This window comes from Pleurodeles waltl, chromosome 1_2, assembly GCF_031143425.1.
Source record: "Pleurodeles waltl isolate 20211129_DDA chromosome 1_2, aPleWal1.hap1.20221129, whole genome shotgun sequence".
Classification (NCBI taxonomy): Eukaryota; Metazoa; Chordata; class Amphibia; order Caudata; family Salamandridae; genus Pleurodeles; species Pleurodeles waltl.
Window position 1 is genome coordinate 982,066,774 of NC_090437.1, and position 22,316 is coordinate 982,089,089.

A 22,316-nucleotide genomic window follows, 5' to 3' on the forward strand; every position below is an offset into this window, starting at 1 on the left:
GGCCCGAAAAGACTGTTGGCGACTGTCATTTGGGGTCGGTGCCGAAAAAGCCCACTCCTCTGTCGACTTCGGAGTGAGTAAATCTATCAAAGGCTCCATTTTGGACTCCAGCAAAAAAGCCCAAGTTTCAGAGTCATAAATTCGGCAGTCCTCTTCGGAGCCGAGACCTTCCACAACATTTTCGGTACTGAAAAAACAACAAATATCGGAACCGAAAAAATCCTCGTATACAGAGGAACAATGACTTTCAAAGAAATTGAGAGAAACCCATAAAACCTCTGAGGAAGAGTCGGACATTGAGCCCGTTTTCCAAATTATGGATGAGACAATATCCAGGATACACATCCATAAAGACACAGGAATGATTGTTACTGCACCTCCTTTAAAAACAAAAAGAAAGCTGGCTTTCCAAAGGTGCAAAAACAAAAGAAGCCAATACTACTTCATACTTCTCCTCCTCATTCTCCACAATTATCTCTCACATCACACCAGCCCTCCACCAATGCCTTCTCCAACACACAAATTGTATTCACAAGGAGATATGGCAGACCCTTATGATCTTTATGACCCAGATACTTACTCATCAAAACCATCTCCACCGGAAGATACCACTGCATACAACCAGGCCATATCCAGGGCTTCAGCTTACCATGGGATAACAGTGCATTCAGAGCCATTGGAAGAAGATTTTCTATTTAACACACTATCTTCAACACATTCCAAGTACCAGTGCCTCCCAATGTTACCAGGCATGGTAAAACACGCAGACCACATTTTTAGCAAGCCTGTAAAATCTAGGATTATCACACCTAGAATAGAGAAAAAATATAAGCCTGCACCCTCTGACCCAGATTATATTACTCATCAGGTGCCTCCAGATTCGGTGGTAGTCAGTGCAGCACGCAAGAGGACAAATAGCCAGTCTTCAGGAGATGCACCTCCTCCTGGTAAAGAGAGCAGAAGATTTGACGCGGGGGAAAAGAGTTGCTTCACAAGCAGCAAATCAGTGGAGAATTGCCAATTCTCAGGCACTGCTAGCCCGCTATGAAAGGGCCCATTGGGATGAAATGCAGGATATTATACAGTATCTCCCAAAAGATCACCAGAAGAGGGCACAGCAAGTGGTAGAGGAGGGGCAAGCCATTAGTAATAATCAAATAAGATCTGCCCTTAATGCTGCTGATGCAGCTGCAAGAAGCGTAAACACTGCCATCACAATCGGAAGACATGCATGGCTGCACTACTCTGGTTTTAAACCAGAAATTCAACAGGCTGTACTAAACATGCCTTTATGATAAAAGCAACTCTTTCGCCCACAAGTGGACACCACTATTGAAAAACCGAGAAAGGACTCCTACTGTGAAAGCAGTGGGCGCTTTGTACACTACACCATATAGAGGTTAATTTCGCCTACCACAGTTTCGAGGAGGTTTTAAAGCACAATCCTCAGAGGCTTCCACCTCACAAACAAAGTAACCACATCAAACCCAGTATCAACGAGGTGGGTTTAGAGGAACATATAGAGGTCAATACTTTAGGAATAGAGGTAAATTCCAAACCTCTAAACAAACAACACAACCTAAGCAGTGACTTCCTTCCTTCCCTCCCTTCCACTCCACAGATCTCCTGGGGGGGGAGAGAAAGACTACAGCAGTTCTACTCTCATTGGCAAAATATCACCACAGACAACTGGGTATTATCAATTATCCGCATTGGCTATTGCCTAGAATTGATAACCACCCCTCTAAACATTCCACCAAGATATCACAAGTTGTCCCCAGAGCATAAAGCTCTGTTACAACAAGAGTTTCAATCTCTACTACTCAAGCAATAGAATTAGTTCCACAGTCCCAACAAGAAACAGAAGTATACTCACTATACTTCCTAATACCCAAAAAAGATGGCACCCTCAGGCCCATATTAGACCTCAGGCCCCTCAATCTATACATCTTGTCAGAGCATTTTCACATGGTAACTCTGCAAGATGTTATTCCACTACTGCAAAAACAAGATTTTATGACTGCTCTAGACCTCAAAGAGGCGTACTTTCACATACCCATCCACCCAGCACACAAGAAATACCTCAGGTTTGTCATAGCAGGAAAACACTACCAGTTCAAAGTGTTGCCATTTGGCATAACAACAGCTCCAAGGGTGCTCACAAAGTGTCTAGCAGTAGTAACCGCATACTTTAGAAGACAACACATCCATGTCTTTCCATATCTAGACGATTGGCTAGTAAAATCAAGCAATCTTACACAATGCCAAAACCATACTCATTATGTGATAGAAACTCTCCATGCACTAGGGCTTTCTGTAAACTACCAAAAGTCACACTTTCAACCAGCACAACTACAACCGTATCTAGGTGCTATCCTAAATACTCAACTAGCTCTAGCGTATCCAAATATACAAAGAATACAAGCTTTCCAAAACTTAATACCACTCATACAGCCACATCAACAATACACTGTAAGATTTATCATGAAGATTCTAGGAATGATGGCATCTTGCATAGCAATAGTACCACATGCAAGAATAAGCATGAGGCCCTTACAACAGTGCCTTGCACAACAATGGTCACAAGCACAGTCAACTACAAGATCTAGTGTTGATGAACCGCCAAACACATATGTCCCTTCAATGGTGGAATCACAGCAATTTAACAAAGGGGCGGTTGTTTGAAGACCCTCTGCCTCAGACCATAATTACAACAGATGCATCAATGATCGGTTGGGGAGCTCGCCTAAACAATCAAACCATTCAAGGTCAATGGGATGTCAAACAGAAACAGGTACGCGTAAACCAGTTAGAATTATTAGCTGTGTTCCTGCGCCTTAAAAGCATTTTAACCTCTTTTCAAACAGAAGAATGTTCTCATAAAAACAGACCACATGACAACCATGTATTATCTCAAACAGGGGGACACATTCATCTCAGCTGTCTCTTCTAGCCCAAACAATTTGGAAATGGGCTATACACAATCAAATGAATCTACTAGCACAATACATGCCAAGAATAGACAATCAGTTGGCAGATCTCCTCAGCAGAAATCACCAACAAACACACAAGTGGGAGATTCACTCACTTTTGAAAATGGGGAACACCAGACATAGATCTATTCGCAACAAGCAAACGCAAAATGCCAAAACGTTGCATCCAAACACACATCCCCTATCCAAGGGCAATGCTCTATGGATCAATTGGTCAGGGATATTTGCTTACGCTTTTCCCCCTCTCCCACTCCTTCCATTTCTAGTCAACAGATTACGTCAAACATCTCTCAACGTGATATTCATTGCACCAACATGGGCACACCAACCTTGGTACACAACACTATTAAACCTATCTGTAGTACCTCACTCCAAACTCCCAAACATACCAGATTTGTTAACACAAAACAAAGGTCAAATAAGGCATCCAAACCCCAATGCTTTCAATCTAGCGATGTGGCTCCTGAAATCATAAAAATTGGTTATTTGAATCTTCCATCAGAATGTATGGAAGTAATTAAATAAGCACGAAAACCTACTACTAGACAGTGCTACACAAATAAGTGGAAACAATTTGTCTACTATTGTCAATCTAAAACCATTGATCCACTTACATCTATACAACATAATGTATGCTATTTGCTTCATTTACAAAAAATCAAATTTGGCTTATTCATCCATTAGAGTACACCTTACTGCAATATTTGCATACTTATAAACTATTCAACATACTTCTCTATTCGGAGTTCCGGTTATCAAAGCCTTCATGGAAGGATTAAAATGCATTATTCCACCCAGATCACCACCTGTTCCTTCAGCGAATTTAAATATTGTACTTACCAGCCTCATGGGACCACCTTTTGAACCCATGCACTCTTGCCAAATTCAATTTTTAACATGGAAGGTCGCCTTCCTTGTAGCTATTACTTCTTTAAGAAGAGTTAGTGAAATACAAGCATTCACTCTTGAGGAACCTTTTTTCCAAGTGCACAAACGTAAGGTTGTACTACAAACAAATCCAAAATTTCCTCCAAATGTAGTATCTCCTTTTCACATCAAACAGTGGAATTGGCTGTCTTCTTTCCACAGCCAGATTCTGTGACAGAAAGAGCTCTTCATACCCTAGATCTCAAGAGTTCTTATGTACTATATAGACAGAACGAAACAGTTTAGGAAAACAAAGCAACTCTTTGTTGCTTTCCAACAACCACATACAGGCAATCCTATATCAAAACAAGGATTAGCAAGATGGATTGTTAGATGTATACAAACATGTTATATCAAAGCAAAGAGGCAATTCTTGATAACTCCTAAAGCACATTCCACTAGGAAAAAGGGTGCAACAATGGCTTTTTTAGGAAACATTCCAATGGTTGACATATGTACAAGAGCTACATGGTCAACCCCTCATACATTTACAAAACACTATTGTGTTGATGTGTTCTCACAGCAAGAAGCGTCTGTAGGCCAGGCTGTCATAAGGACATTAATTCAAACAACCTCAACTCCTACAGGCTAGCTAACTGCTTTTTAGTCTATGCATAGCATGTGTGTCAGGAAATGCCTCCTTGGCATGGTTATCCCCTGACCTTTTGCCTTTGCTGATGCTAAGTTTTGATTGAAAGTTTGCTGGGACCCTGCTAACCAGGCCCCAGCACTAGTGTTCTTTCCCAAAAACTGTACCTTTGCTTCCGCAATTGGCACAGCCCTGGCACTCAGATAAGTCCATTGTAACTGGTACCGAGGGCCCTGATGCCAGGGAGGGTCTCTAAGGGCTGCAGCATGTCTTATGCAGTCCTGGGGACCCCTCACTCAGCACATGCACACCGCCTCACAGCTTGTGTGTGCTGGTGGGGAGAAAATGACTAAGTCGACATGGCACTCCCCTCAGAGTGCCATGCCAACCTCACACTGCCTGTGGCATAGGTAAGTCACCCCTCTAGTAGGCCTTACAGCCCTAAGGCAGGGTGCACTATACCACAGGGGAGGGCATATGTGCATGAGCACTATGCCCCTACAGTGTCTAAGCAAAACCTTAGACATTGTAAGTGCATGGTAGCCATAAGTGTATATGGTCTGGGAGTTTGTCAAACACGAACTCCACAGTTCCATAATGTCTACACTGAAATCTGGGAAGTTTGGTATCAAACGTCTCAGCACAATAAAAGCACACTGATGCCAGTGTACATTTTATTGTAACATGCACCCAAAGGGCATCTTAAAGATGCCCCCTGAATACCAATCCGACTTCTAGTGTGAGGCTGACAGCCAGCCAAAACCAGACGAGTTGCTGCCCACATGGGGAGAGTGTCTTTGTCACTCTGGGGCCAGAAACAAAGCCTGCACTGGGTGGAGGTGCTTCACACCTCCCCCTGCAGGAACTGTAACACCTGGCGGTAAGCCTCAAAGGCTCACCCCCTTTGTTACAGCACCCCAGGGCATCCCAGCTAGTGGAGATAATTAGAAAAACAAGGAGGAGTCGCCCACCAGTCAGGACAGCCCCTAAGGTGCCCTGAGCTGAGCTGCTGGTTTGGTAACTTTGGGGTTGCCTTGAACCCCCAACGGTGGGCTGCCTATGCCCAGGAACTGAGACTTGTAAGTATCTTACTTACCTCACAATCTAACCAATACTCACCTCCCCCAGGAACTGTTGATTTTTGCACTTTCTACTTTTAAAATAGCTTATTGCCATTTTAACAAAAACTGTATGTTATTGCTCTAATTCAAAGTTCCTAACTTTACCTGTGTGGAGTACCTTGCATTTTATGTATTTACTTCAGATCTTGAACTTGTGATTCTAAAAATAAATTAAGAAAATATATTTTTCTATATAAAAACTATTGGCCTGGAGTTAAGTCTTCGAGTGTGTGTTCCTCATTTATTGTCTGTGTATGTACAACAAATGCTTAACACTACCCTCTGATAAGCCTACTGCTCGACCACACTACCACAAAATAGAGCATTAGTATTATCTAATTTTGCCACTATCTTACCTCTAAGGGGAACCCTTGGACTCTGCGCACACTATCTCTTACTTTGAGGCAACTTCCTACAATGTGTTCTGCAGCTACACATGCCATTGAACGGAAAATGTCACTTACCCAGTGTACATCTGTTCGTGGCATGAAGTGCTGCAGATTCATATATATATATATATATATATATATATGTTCGATGGCATGTGTAGCTGCAGATACACATGCTGTGCACAGTCCGCCATCTGGTGTTGGGCTCGGAGTGTTACAAGTTGTTTTTCTTCGAAGAAGTCTTTTCGAGTCACGAGACCGAGGGACTCCTCCCATTTCGATTCCATTGCGCATTGGCGTCGACTCCATCTTAGATTGTTTTTTTTCCGCCATCGGGTTCGGACGTGTTCCTTTTCGCTCCGTGTTTGGGGTCGGAAAGTTAGTTAGAATCTCGGAAAAAATCGTCGGTATTGTTTGCGTTCGGTATCGGGTTAGTTAGAACAAATCGACACCGAATTTTGAAGAGCTCCGGTGGCCCTTCGGGGTTTTTTCGATCCCCCGTCGGGGCCTGGTCGGCCCGGCCACGTGCGACTTCAAGGCTGATGGAACGGACCCCATTCCGCTTCTGCCCAAAATGCCATAACAAGTATCCATATACGGATCAGCATCTGGTCTGTAACTTGTGCTTGTCCCCCGAGCACAAGGAGGATACTTGTGAAGCCTGTCGAGCGTTTCGGTCGAGGAAGACGCTGAGAGACCGAAGAGCCAGGAGACTACAAATGGCATCCACGCCGACAGGTCAAGAACGTTTAGAGGAGGAAGAAGAAGCTTTCTCTATCCACGAGTCGGATTCTGAAGAACTCTATGCCGAAGAAACACCCCAAACCGTGAGTAAGACGTCGAAAATCAAGACTCACGAGAAGTCCACAAAAGCCCATGGGACGCCACCGCCAACAGGCCATGGCTTAACCCGAAAACTAGGTGACCGATCCAAGGCACCGAAAAAGGGCATGCTGGTGTCGAAGTCCTCCGACTCCGGTCGAGATACCGCCACACAGCAACCTCGGAGCCGAGACAGCGGCTCCGAGAAACTTCGGCACAGAGACAGCGGCACCGAAGAATTTCGGCACCGAGACACCACGCCGAAAACAAAGAAGGTTTCTTCGGAGCCTCAAAAGACTTCCGAAAAGGTTTCGCTTCCGAAACATCCAGCCTCTGAGCCGAAAACTAGTTCCTATACAGAGGAACAAGGATTAACCTCCCAATTACATAAATTTGGAGAGGAGCTTCAAGCTGTAGAGCCTGACTACACGCAAAGAAGGCTTCATATTCATGAGGACACAGGGAAGATAACCACTCTTCCCCCAATCAAAATAAAAAGGAAACTTGCCTTTCAACAAAAGGACAAGCAACCACAGGCAAAAGTGGCAAGGAAAACAACCCCACTACCGTCTCCACCACCATCAATACATGCATCACCAGCAACAACTCCACCACTGATGCACTCACCAGCTCATACTACAATGAGTCAGGATGATCCCGGTGCATGGGACCTTGACGATGCTCCAGTGTCTGACAACAGCCCAGACTCCTATCCTACAAAACCGTCACCACCTGAGGACAGTACATCCTACACACAGGTGGTCGCAAGGGCAGCCGAATTTCACACCGTCACCTTACATTCTGAACCAATTGAGGATGACTTTCTGTTTAACACCCTATCCTCCACCCATAGCCAGTACCAAAGCCTTCCCATGCTCCCAGGAATGCTAAGACATTCAAAACAAATATTTCAGGATCCAGTTAAAGGCAGAGCCATAACTCCAAGGGTGGAGAAAAAGTACAAGCCACCGCCAACAGATCCAATCTATATTACAACACAACTAACACCAGACTGAGTTATCACCAGACTGAGTTACTGAGACAGAGTTGTCGGGGCAGCTCGTAAGAGAGCCAACTCTCATACCTCAAGAGACGCACCACCTCCAGACAAAGAGATCCGCAAATTTGATGCTGCGGGAAAAAGGGTTGCAGCACAAGCAGCATATCAATGGCGTATTGCCAATTCACAAGCACTTTTGGCAAGATACGACAGAGCTCATTGGGATGAAATGCAACATTTCATCGAACACTTACTCAAGGAGTTCCAAAAAAGAGCGCAACAGGTGGTGGAAGAGGGACAAAGTATCTCAAATAATCAGATACGGTCTTCCATTGTTGCAGCAGATACAGCTGCAAGGACAATAAACACTGCAATCACGATACGAAGGCACGCATGGCTGCGCACTTCAGGGTTCAAGCCGGAAATCCAACAAGCTGTGCTCAATATGCCATTTAATGAACAGCAATTGTTTGGGCCGGAGGTAGACACTGCCATTGAGAAACTCAAAAAAGACACTGATACAGCCAAAGCCATGGGCGCACTCTACTCCCCGCAGAGCAGAGGCACATTTCGAAAAACACCTTTTAGGGGAGGGTTTCGAGGTCAACCGGCAGAAACCACAACCTCACAAACAAGGCCTACTTACCAGGGTCAATATCAGAGGGGAGGTTTTCGGGGGCAATATAGAGGGGGCCAATTCCCAAGAAATCGAGGAAAATTCCAAGGCCCCAAAACTCCTCAAAATAAACAGTGACTCACAAGTCACACAACCCCATCACATAACACCTGTGGGGGGAAGACTAAGCCAATTTTACAAACTTTGGGAGGAAATAACAACAGACACTTGGGTCTTAGCAATTATCCAGCATGGTTATTGCATAGAATTTCTCCAATTCCCTCCAAACGTCCCACCGAAAACACACAATATGTCAAAACAACATATAGATCTTCTAGGACTAGAAGTTCAAGCATTGCTACAAAAGGACGCAATAGAATTAGTACCAAATCTACAAAAAAACACAGGAGTTTACTCACTGTACTTTCTAATACCCAAAAAGGACAAAACTCTGAGACCAATACTAGATCTCAGAACACTAAATTCCTACATCAAATCAGACCACTTTCACATGGTCACGTTACAAGACGTAATCCCACTGCTCAAACAGCAAGACTACATGACAACATTAGACCTAAAAGATGCGTATTTTCATATACCAATACATCCTTCACACAGGAAATACCGAAGGTTCGTATTCCAAGGAATACATTACCAATTCAAAGTGTTGCCATTCGGAATAACAACTGCGCCAAGAGTTTTTACAAAATGCCTGGCAGTAGTAGCTGCACATATCAGAAGGCAGCAAATACATGTGTTCCCGTACTTAGACGACTGGTTAATCAAAACCAACACGCTAAGACAGTGTTCACAGCACACAAAATATGTCACAGGTTAGGTTTCTCCATCAACTACGCGAAGTCACACCTTTTGACGTGTCAAACACAGCAGTACTTAGGAGCGACAATCAACACAGCAAAAGGGATTGCCACTCCAAGTCCACAAAGGGTTCAAACATTTCACAAGGTAATACAGGCCATGTATCCAACACAAAAGATACAAGTCAAAATGGTAATGAAACTCCTAGGCATGATGTCTTCATGCATAGCCATTGTCCCAAACGCAGGATTGCACATGCGGCCCTTACAACAGTGCCTAGCATCACAATGGTCACAAGCACAGGGTCAACTTCTAGATCTGGTGTTGATAGACCGCCAAACATACATCTCGCTTCTATGGTGGAACAGTACAAATTTAAACCGAGGACGGCCTTTCCAAGACCCAGTGCCACAATACGTCATAACAACGGATGCTTCCATGACAGGGTGGGGAGCACACCTCAATCAACACAGCATCCAAGGACAATGGGACATACATCAGAGGCAGTTTCACATAAATCACTTAGAACTGTTAGCAGTATTTCTAGCGCTGAAAGCATTTCAACCCATAATAACCCAAAAATACATTCTTGTCAAAACAGACAACATGACAACAATGTATTATCTAAACAAACAAGGAGGGACCCACTCGACACAGTTGTGCCTCCTAACACAAAAAATATGGCATTGGGCGATTCACAACCACATTCGCCTAATAGCACAATTTATTCCAGGAATTCAGAACCAGTTGGCAGACAATCTCTCTTGATCACCAACAAACCCACGAATGGGAAATTCACCCCCAAATACTAAACAATTACTTTCAAATTTGGGGAACACCTCAAATAGATCTATTTGCAACAAAGGAAAACTCAAAATGCCAAAACTTCGCATCCAGGTACCCACAAGATCAATCCCAAGGCAATGCTCTATGGATGAACTGGTCAGGGATATTTGCGTACGCTTTTCCCCCTCTCCCTCTCCTTCCATATCTAGTAAACAGGTTGAGTCAAAACAAACTCAAACTCATACTAATAGCACCAACATGGGCAAGGCAACCTTGGTACACAACACTACTAGACCTTTCAGTAGTACCTCATGTCAAACTACCCAACAGACCAGATCTGTTAACACAACACAAACAACAGATCAGACATCCAAATCCAGCATCTTTGAATCTAGCAATTTGGCTCCTGTAATCCTAGAATTCGGACACTTAGACCTCACACAAGAATGTATGGAGGTCATAAGACAAGCTAGGAAACCTACCACTAGACACTGCTATGCAAATAAGTGGAAAAGATTTGTGTATTAGTGCCATAATAATCAAATTCAGCCATTACTCGCATCTCCAAAAGATATAGTGGGATATTTACTACATTTGCAAAAATCAAATCTAGCTTTCTCTTCCATAAAGATACATCTCACCGCAATATCAGCTTACCTGCAAATTACTCATTCAACTTCACTATTTAGAATACCAGTCATTAAAGCGTTTATGGAAGGCCTAAAGAGAATTATACCACCAAGAACACCACCTGTTCCTTCATGGAACCTCAACATTGTCTTAACAAGACTCATGGGTCCACCTTTCGAGCACATGCATTCTTGTGAAATGCAATACTTAACGTGGAAAGTTGCATTTTTGATTGCCATCACATCTCTAAGAAGAGTGAGTGAGATTCAAGCATTTACCATACAAGAACCATTTATTCAAATACATAAAAATAAAGTAGTTCTAAGGACAAATCCAATTTTTTTTACCAAAGGTTATCTCACCGTTCCACTTAAATCAAACAGTAGAATTACCAGTGTTCTTCCCACAGCCAGATTCTGTAGCTGAAAGAGCACTACATACATTAGACATCAAAAGAGCACTAATGTACTACATTGACAGAACAAAACTAATTAGAAAAACAAAACAACTATTAATTGCCTTTCAAAAACCTCATACGGGAAATCCAATTTCAAAACAAGGCATTGCTAGGTGGATAGTTAAGTGTATTCAAACCTGCTATCTTAAAGCAAAGAGAGGGCTGCCTATTACACCAAAGGCACACTCAACCAGAAAGAAAGGTGCTACCATGGCCTTTCTAGGAAATATTCCAATGAACGAAATATGTAAGGCAGCAACATGGTCTACGCCTCATACATTTACCAAGCACTACTGTGTAGATGTGTTAACTGCACAACAAGACACAGTAGGTCAAGCTGTACTAAGAACATTATTTCAAACTACTTCAACTCCTACAGGCTGAACCACTGCTTTTGGGGAGATAACTGCTTATTAGTCTATGCACAGCATGTGTATCTGCAGCTACACATGCCATCGAACGGAAAATGTCACTTACCCAGTGTACATCTGTTCGTGACATTAGTCGCTGCAGATTCACATGCGCCCACCCGCCTCCCCGGGAGCCTGTAGCCGTTTAGAAGTAGATCTTGAACATTTGTACATTTGTAAACATATTACTTTAACCTTTATTATGTACATACGTATTCATTCCATTGCATGGGCACTATTACTAACATACACAACTCCTACCTCACCCTCTGCGGGGAAAACAATCTAAGATGGAGTCGACAGCATGTGAATCTGCAGCGACTAATGCCACGAACAGATGTACACTGGGTAAGTGACATTTTCCATCTATATATGTTCGATGGCATGTCTAGCTGCAGATACACATGCTGTGCATATCCCGCCATCTAGTGTTGGGCTCGGAGTGTTACAAGTTGTTTTTCTTCAAAGAAGTCTTTTCGCGTCACGAGATCGAGGGACTCCTCCCATTTCGGCTCCTTTGTCAATGGGTGTCGACTCCATCTTAGATTGTTTTCTTTCCGCCATCGGGTTCGGACGTGTTCCTCTTCGCTCCGTGTTTCGGTTCGGAAAGTTGGTTAGATATCGGAAAATTCGACGGTATTGTTTGCGTTCGGTATCGGGTTAGTTAACGCAGATCAACGCCGAATTTTGAAGAGCTCCGGTGGCCCTTTGGGGTTTCGATTCCCTGGCGGGGCCTGGTCGGCCCGACCACGTGCGTCTACAAGACTAATGGAACGGACCCCATTCTACTTCTGCCCGAATGCCACAACAAGTATCCTTACACAGATCAACATTTGGTCTGTAATTTGTGTTTGTCTCCCGAACGCAAAGAGGATACCTGTGAGGCCTGTCAAGCGTTTCGGTCGAGGAAAATGCTGAAGGACCGGAGAGCAAGAAGACTTCAAATGGCGTCGCCGCCGTCAGGACACCACGACTTGGAGGAAGAAGAAACCTTCTCCATTGCTGACTCGGACGAGGCCGAAACAGAACAGACGCCGAAAACCGTGAGTAAAACAGCCCCGGCCAAAACTCACATAAAAATCATCAAAGCCCAGGGGACGCCACCGCCGGCAGGCCATGGCTTAACCCAAAAAATCGGGGACCGTCCATCGGCACCGAAAAAGGGCACACATGTGTCGAAGTCATCCGTCTCCGGTCGAGATACCGGCACAGAAAAGACTCGGCCCGAGACACTGGTTCAGAACAATCTCAACTTCGAGATACCGGCACCGAGATGAGTCAGCACCGAGAGATCACAACACCGAAACTCAAAAAAGTGGCTTCGGAGCCGAAAAAGACTGTTGAAAAGGTTTTGATACCGAAACATCCGGCTTCGGAGCCGAAAACAAGTTCCTAGACCGAGGAACATGGGCTTTCCACACAAATGCAAAGCCATAAATTCGGACAAGAGCTAGAAGCAGGGGAGCCAGATTATACACAGAGAAGGCTCCATATCCAAAAGGAGACAGGGAAGATAAGAACTCTCCCTCCTATAAGGATGAAAAGGAAACTGGCTTTCCAAGATAAGGATAAACAACCACAAACAAAGGTGGCAAAACAAGTAACTCCGCCACCATCACCACAACGCTCACCGCAATCATCACCAATTGCTAGCCCAACTATGGTGCAGTCTCCAACGCACACAGGCATGAGCCAAGATGACCCAGATGCATGGGATCTTTATGATGCGCCTGTGTCAGATAACAGTCCCGACTGTTACCCAGCAAGACCATCACCACCTGAAGACAGTACTGCTTACACACAGGTGGTGTCCAGAGCAGCTGCCTTTCACAACGTGACACTGCACGCTGAACCTATCGAAGATGACTTTTTATTTAATACTCTGTCGTCCACACATAGTCAGTACCAGAGTCTTCCGATGTTCCCGGGAATGTTGAAACACGCTAAGCAAGTATTTGAAGAACCAGTAAAAGGCAGGGCCATCACTCCTAGGGTGGAGAAAAAGTACAAGCCCTCCACCAACAGACCCTATGTACATCACGCAGCAACTGACACCTGACTCAGTAGTAGTAGGTGCAGCACGTAAAAGGGCGAATTCACACACCTCCGGAGATGCACCACCACCCGACAAAGAAAGTCGCAAATTCGACGCAGCGGGAAAAAGAGTGGCAGCACAAGCAGCCAATCAATGGCGCATTGCAAATTCACAGGCTTTGTTGTCAAGATACGACAGAGCCCACTGGGATGAAATGCAACACTTTATTGAACATCTGCCCAAAGAATTCCAAAAGTGTGCAGAACAAGTGGTAGAAAAGGGCCAAAGTATCTCAAATAACCAGATACGTTCAGCAATGGACGCGGCAGACACCGCTGCAAGGACTGTAAATACAGCGGTCACAATTCGGAGACACGCATGGCTGCGCACCTCAGGATTCAAGCCCGAAATCCAACAGGCTGTGCTTAATATGCCCTTTAATGGACAGCAGTTGTTTGGCCCGGAAGTGGACACAGCTATCGAGAAGCTGAAAAAAGATACAGATACGGCCAAGGCCATGGACGCGCTCTACTCCCCACAGAGCAGAGGCACTTTTAGAAACACACAATTTAGAGGGGGGTTTCGGGGCCAAACCACAGAACCCTCAACCTCACAAACCGGGCCTACATACCAGAGACCGTATCAGAGAAGAGGATTTTGGGGTCAATACAGAGGTGGACAGTTCCCTAAGACTAGAGGGAAGTTCCAAAGTCCAAAAACCCCTCAAAATAAACAGTGACTTCAGTGTCACAAATCTCCAACACATAACAGCAGTGGGGGGGGAGACTAATAGATTTTTACAAAAATTTGGAGGAAATAACAACGGACTCGTGGGTCCTAGCCATCATCCAACATGGCTATTGCATAGAATTCCTACAATTACCACCAAATGTGCCTCCAAAAACACAGACATGTCCAAACAACACATGGATCTATTACAGCTAGAAGTCCAAGCGTTGTTACAAAAAGATGCAATAGAACTAGTACCCAATCATCAGAAAGGAACAGGGGCTTACTCCCTGTACTTTCTCATACCCAAAAAGGACAAAACTCTAAGACCCATATTAGATCTCAGAACACTAAATCTTTACATCAAGTCAGATCACTTTCACTTGGTGACACTTCAAGACGTAATCCCCTTGCTCAAACAACAAGACTACATGACGACATTAGATCTCAAAGATGCGTACTTCCATATACCCATACATCCTTCACACAGGAAATACTTAAGGTTTGTAATCCAAGGAGTACATTACCAGTTCAAAGTGTTACCATTCGGAATAACAACAGCACCAAGGGTATTTACAAAATGCCTTGCAGTAGTAGCGGCATATAGCAGAAGACAGCACTTACACGTATTCCCGTATCTAGACGATTGGTTAATCAAAACCAGCACTCAAACAGTGTCTTCAACACACAAAATACGTCATAGAAACCCTTCACAAACTAGGGTTCTCACTAAACTACCAGTTACCCAGTCTCACTCCAAGGGTAATGCGTTATGGATGAGTTGGTCAGGGATATTTGCTTACGCTTTTCCCCCTCCCCCTCTCCCACTCCTTCCGTATCTTGTAAACAAATTGAGTCAAAACAAACTCAAACTAATACTAATAGCGCCAACTTGGGCACGGCAACCTTGGTACACAACATTACTAGACCTGTCAGTAGTGCCTCATATCAAACTACCAAACAGACCAGATCTGTTAACTCAACACAAACAGCAGATCAGACACCTGAATCCAGCATCACTCAATCTAGCGATCTGGCTCCTGAAGTCTTAGAATTCGGACACCTAGACTTTACACAAGAATGTATGGAGGCCATCAAACAGGCTAGAAAACCTACTACAAGACATTGCTATGCAAATAAATGGAAACGATTTGTTTATTACTGTCAAAATAACCAAATTCAACCATTACACGCGTCTGCAAAAGACATTGTAAGTTACTTGCTAAACTTACAAAAATCTAACTTAGCTTTTTCGTCCATTAAAATACATCTCGCAGCAATTTCAGCTTATCTGCAAATTACACATTCAATTTCACTATTTAGAATCCCAGTCATAAAAGCATTTATGGAGGGTCTAAAAAGGATCATTCCACCAAGAACACCACCAGTTCCTTCGTGGAACCTCAATATTGTATTAACGCGACTCATGGGTCCACCGTTCGAACCCATGCACTCTTGTGAAATGCAATACTTAACTTGGAAAGTAGCCTTCCTAATAGCTATCACATCTCTCAGAAGAGTAAGTGAAATACAAGCCTGTACCATACAGGAACCCTTTATACAAATACACAAAGTAGTTCTACGCACAAATCCATTTTTTTTGCTAAAAGTTATATCACCGTTCCACTTAAACCAAACTGTGGAACTCCCAGTGTTTTTTCCACAAACAGACTCTGTAGCTGAAAGAGCATTACATACATTAGACATAAAAAGAGCTCTAATGTACTACATTGATAGAACTAAACAGTTTCGCAAAACAAAACAATTGTTTGTAGCTTACCAAAAACCTCATACAGGGAATCCAATATCCAAACAAGGCATTGCCAGATGGATAGTTAAATGTATTTAAACCGGTTATGTTAAAGCTAAAAGAGAACGGCCTATTACACCAAAGGCACACTCCACTAGAAAGAAGGGCGCCACAATGGCCTTTCTAGGAAATATACCAATGACAGAAATCTGTAAGGCAGCCACATGGTCTACGCCTCATACATTCACTAAACATTACTGTGCGGATGTGTTAACAACACAACAAGCCACAGTAGGACAAGCAGTACTAAGAACATTATTTCAAACAACTTCAACTCCTACAGGCTAAACCACCGCTTTTGGGGAGATAACTGCTTACTAGTCTATGCACAGCATGTGTATCTGCAGCTACACATGCCATTTAACGGAAAATGTCACTTACCCAGTGTACATCTGTTCGTGGCATGAGTCGCTGCAGATTCAAATGCGCCCTCCCACCTCCCTGTGAGCCTGTAGCCGTTATAAGTTGATTAAAGTTAAACTTGTACATTTGAAAATTTGTAAATGTAACACTTTTAGTCACATTATGTACATACATACTTACTCCATTGCATGGGCACTATTACTATATACACAACTCCTACCTCACCCTCTGTGGGGAAAACAATCTAAGATGGAGTCGACGTCCATGCGCAATGGAGCCGAAATGGGAGGAGTCCGTCGATCTCGTGACTCGAAAAGACTTCTTCGAAGAAAAACAACTTGTAACACTCCGAGCCCAACACTAGATGGCGGGATATGCACAGCATGTGAATCTGCAGCGTCTCATGCTACGAACAGATGTACACTGGGTAAGTGACATTTTCCATACATATATATATATATATATACACACACACATGCTGCTCTTCTGTTCACCCTGGATGGCTGTCCATATAGGACACAGTGTTTATACATTGTGTGTGTGTGTGTGTGTGCACACGTTGCTCTTCTGTTCACCCTGGATGGCCGTCCATGTAGGACACAGTGCTTATACGTATGCAAGAGACTGGGTTTCTCTGCATGTTTTCATTTTGACTGATTGTCATTAGTTTGACAAGTGACTACATGCCTGGACATGGCCGCCAGGCTAACACCAAAGTGAAGGAGATGTACTTCCTTAGTACTGGAGGAAAATGCTTAACTTTAGGTAGTGTTTTTTTGGCCTCTCCCTGCACAAAATATAATTGGCTGCTTTGAGGTAGAAACATCAATTGTGGCAGACAGGTAAGGGAACTCTACTCAAAGGTTCCAAGTGACATTTGCAAGAAGTCAGACATTGCTAGACTTTTAACTTGGTCTTTAGGAAAACTTTGATGCTGTGTTATGCAGCGACCTTAGTGGGATAATAGGCGCTACACTGCCTTGCGTGAAGAAAAGCCCAGAAAATGGCACTACTGTCTTAACAGTTGTGTTCAAGTGGTTTCAAAGGACAGAATCCCAGACATAAAAACAAAAAAATTACAAAACATTACATGAGTACATTATGTGAGGCTTTTGTGCCTTCAACTGCAAAAAGAAAGCAAAAAAAACACCATTTAGTACCCTTAGGGCGTCCTTCTGTTCCCTCTGTCAGCCGCAGAGACACAGAAGTCTGTCATCACTACTGCCTTTAGAATTGTGTTCTGCTCGCTTGGCTGATAACCTAAATTCAGGTGCTGTTTAAAACACTACTAAGGTTATAGGTATATCACAATGTTGAAGTTATGGTTACCCTATACCTTAAATCCTTTTTGAGACTTTTGGTAGCCTTTGGTTGCATTGGATGCCCCCAATCCCATGGGGGCTTTACCACTAGAAAGTCTTTGACTGTGATTGGCCCAATTCTGAAATAAGACCATCCAAAGTTTGATATCAAGGGCACTTGATGACCATGCTCTGCATGTCTCAGTAGAAAATGCTTGTAAAGCCTAGTTGGGTCTTTAGTTGGTGATCTTGGTGATTTGCTTTTGATATGTGTCCCTACAGGACCTCCGATATGAGTCTTTGAACAGAAATTGGATCTTCACACCTTGATCTTTTGGCTTCATCTGTGCATTAGTTGTTCTGTTTGTTTTTGTTGGAGTTTCTATAAAATGTTAGTTTTGGGATGCTTTTGAAGGGAAATTCAACAGTTAGTCACCTTTCACTCTGTTCAAGCAACACTGAGTTAGATGGCCGTCCTACTGGAGGGTGTCTTTATTTTGCACATCTGTCTTCATGACTAGCTGGGTTTACATACCTTATTGTAAAACAGAATAAGTCTTGAAGCTAATGAAGAACACACAAACTCTCCCTCATGGGATAACATTGGCCATGAGCTGGGTTTAATTTTAAACCAAATGCATGAATGCTACAGTAATATTTAGGGCTGTATCCTGGCCCTTTCAGATACTAGCACTTGTTTCCTTTGTGTTTCTTAGGTTTAAGAAATGTTTCTGTTACCCCGGTCTACAAAAATATATTCTTCATGGAAGTCAAATCATTGATTTGTATTGTATGCTACTGTATAGTACTGATGTCCTCATGGTCTGCTTCTAAATTTTGCCATCTCCTAAAGTAGCCAATTCCTTCTCGTTGCTTTCCAGGGAACTGGTGTACACAGATGTAACCCTCTGATTATCCAAATGTAGTGCAATGGTATTGTTAATCCTGGAACACCAGTAGTAAACGCTAACCACTGACTTCTTCAGAACCCCAAAGAAATGGCCTCACACTATACTTTGTATGTTACATACGGTAAACCAAACTACCTCTACATTCATGCTGGCCGTATGACAGATGTCTACTAGGGAGCTTATGCCATGTCAGCAAGTGCTGTGAAGATCTCTTTGTATGTAGTTTCTAGTCTGCTTTTAGGTTCATATACATAAGTATGTTTCTCCTTTCATCTTTCTGTGATACAGTTGGCTTCTCTGCTAAGCTATGATCGCATGGTGAATGATTTGTTAAAAAATATATATCAGTTTAATGTAACTTACTTGAAGTAACTTATTGAGGAAGTGCCAGAAGACGAAGTTGTAAACTCAAGTAATGAGTAAGGCATACATTGTGAAAATCATATAATGTTTCTCCAAAAGTGAGATTACTATTTTCTTTTCTGCTTATGCTGCCTTCTCATACGGAAACACGTTAATCACATTTTGAAAAAAAGAAAAATGAATTAAGATTGTTCATTATAATGCAGACAGTGGTCATTATCAGGAGAGAGTCAGAGTTTCAAGCTTTAGGGTACAGGATTTCTCTCTTCTCTAGAAGAGTTTTTAAAACTTTGAACATGACGGGTAAATGTAAAATGCATGCTCATTTTTGATTTATGATATGCTACAGCTTGCGCAAACTTCATCCAAAGGTGATACAATGGACATGTGCTTTCTTCTTCTGTTGCTATGTTTTTGCAACGGATGACAAAGAGGAACAGTTTTTTGCTCAAGCTTTCCCCAGTCAAGAAGTAATGGGAGACAGGCTAGAAATTTGCTGGACATGCCCAGATTTTCCTCCACTTTTCATCTTTGATGTTATTTATCGCCTTTGCTGGTATTTTTCAAGTCCTGGGCATGGTTACTGGCCTGTTGCATTTCTAGCATGTCTTAGCCTTACACCACAATTAGTGCCTAAAAAATATAAGCAATTGTGAAAGGGTTATTAAATTTCACTTCCTTTAAAACAAAATAAATATTGAAAGAAGTATTGAGAAGTGCATTATATAGTACACATAGAGTAATACATTGATGTAAGTCTATCCCTGGAACAGAACTTGGCATATCCGATAACATGTTAGAACAATGTAGATAGAATGAATAAGCTTATGAGTCCAACATTTTGCATATAGCATATTAATCTCATAGCATATTAATCTTCTTTTTTATTATTCAGTTTTAATAACTATCACTAAATATGTTTGGAAGAATCCAGTGATGTAGACGTAACTGGTTAATTGTGTTAATAGGTGATTCAATGCCTCTTTATTCGACGTGGAGACTGAAAGTGATGGAGCATAATCAGGGAGAGTCACTACCTTTCCCTCCTACCGGGGGATGTTGGTCACCATTGGTAGATTACTTGCCTGAAACATCATCAGCTGGAATTTCTCTTCACAGGTAAAAAAAAATAATAATAACCATGCATCTGTTCTCTATTTATAGTTTACCTTTAGATGTCATCTGGCATTGTCTGACAAACAGAGTATTGGAAATAGTGTCAATGGAATTCTGTGTTTTGTTTTTTACGTATTGTATTTGATACCATTTCACTTGGGTGTTAGGACATAGATATCGTCTTCAACCCTTGTTTGCTAAATTATAAGTGCCAGCTGTTATGTTGTGTGTATACCTTTCTGGTACAGCAGTGATCCCTACCACAGCCCAGTTCTGCCAGTTTATAGTTAAGGACTCAAACTTCATTAAAGTATTCCTCTTTAGCGGATACATGAGCTTGACTGGTCCTTCACACAGTTGTGTGCTACTTTTAAAAGAGCTGGTGATTAATATTAACCACACCAGGGGGCGTTGCCAACAGCCAGACGAGATGCTGCTTTCTAACGCGGCTCCGATCCCCAGTTTAGTTTAGTCCTCTCAATATCCAATACCTCATCTGTCCCATGTGCGCAAGGACTTGGCACGGAGTCCAGAAATGCCCAGGGAACCTACTGCCTAGCTCGTGTGACGAGTGGGAGCTTGACGCAGATTGCTCCTTAGGAGGAGCCCTGGCCCAGTATCTGCACTAGCTCGCGGCACCGCACAGACGGTGTGTCCCCCCGGCTGCCACCAGTGTTGCCCTTCGTCAGAGAACCATGGGACGGATGCTCCCTGCAGAGGTGTGCGAGGTCGACTGGGAGGTCCCTTCCGCTCCGCCATACTTGAAATGGTGTGGAGTGCTCAGCCCGGTAGGAATGGCATACAACACACTGCGGCTGGACTCTCCTGTCTCAGGTGACAGGGCCCGCAGCTGACCCAGGTAGGTTAACCCTGTGAGAGCCCTCCTGACCCCCACACTGTCAGAGTGAACTGGCCTGTATGACCAGGAAGAGAAGAGCATTGCTGAACTCGAGGATGGCATGTGTGACAACCTGACATCAAGAGTAAGAGCCAACTCCCTCATATGGTTTCAGTGCAGCAGCACCGAACGCTCCCTGCTACTGAACGGATGGTTATTAAAACTTGCGCTCTAACCTCATTAAAGCACTATCACCTCACCAGGGTGGCTATTGGTCCACACAGACAGTGCATGGGAGATATCCTGAAGGAGTACACTGCTTACCTGCGACACTGAGACAACTACCCGTCCTTTCTTCTTCCAGGCAAACACTTGAGCTTCACTGTGTTGGATACTCCTGGGGGTGTGGAGGTGTGTGGCTGAACAGCGCAGTTGAGAAACCGACAGGCCGCCGGGGAAGTCTAAGAACCCTCTAGGCTGGCGCCACCAATTTCCAATTGCTCCTTCACTGACTGAGGTAAACGACCTATAGAAAGAAGTGACTGGAAGTCCAGCCATGACTGGAGGCAGGGGAGGACGTGCTGTCCATCAATCCCAGTTAGATAAGTACACACTCCTGAGGGAGGTCCCTGGAGTCGGAGCATCATTGGAGCCTGCTATGACAACTTCAGACTGGATCTCGTCTGAGCCAGGACTCCTCACGCTTCAAGATATCATGGAAGCTATACTGGGGGTCCGTACCTCCCTAGAAACCAGGATTGACTCAGTAACAACAGAGATGGCTACCCGAGTGAAAGAGGTGGAAGACTCTATCGCCTCCCTCCATCCAAGGCAACACAAAGGCGCTAAAAACCCAGGTTGGTGAGTTGCAAGTCCTTGCTACCAACCTACAAGATCAGTTGGAAGACTTTGACCCCCAGGCGACCCTCTGCCTATCGCAGGTGGTGGCTGCCCCAAGGAGCCCACCCCCTGTGCCCGCCTGCATCGTTGAAGTGACCCCCGGGTCTCTCCATTACTTCCTATACAAAACCTGATGCCTGTTGGCACACTGTACCCGGCTGCCCCTGTGCCGCTGAGGGTGTACTTTCTGTGCCTTCTTGTGTCCCCCCCCGCTGCCCTACAAAACCCCCCTGGTCTGCCCCCCGAGGAAGAAGGTACTTACCTGCTAGCAGACTGGAACCGGGGCACCCCTGTTCTCCATAGAATCCTGTGTGTTTTAGGCACCTCTTTGACCTCTGCACCTGACCGGCCCTGAGCTGCTGGTGTGGTAACTTTGTGGTTACCTTGAACC

General features: G+C 43.8%; 1 protein-coding gene across 12 annotated transcripts in view; it reads left to right on the forward strand.

Moving 5' to 3' along the window:
* The window catches only part of FRYL (FRY like transcription coactivator), a 1,894,812-nt gene that overhangs the window by 1,114,271 nt on the left and 758,225 nt on the right, over positions 1 to 22,316 (forward strand). For all 12 annotated transcript variants that reach the window (XM_069201557.1, XM_069201569.1, XM_069201550.1 and 9 more), the window contains one exon: positions 20,040 to 20,190. In XM_069201557.1, coding sequence (XP_069057658.1) covers positions 20,040 to 20,190 — 151 coding nt within the window. The remainder of the gene's footprint in view (positions 1 to 20,039; positions 20,191 to 22,316) is intronic.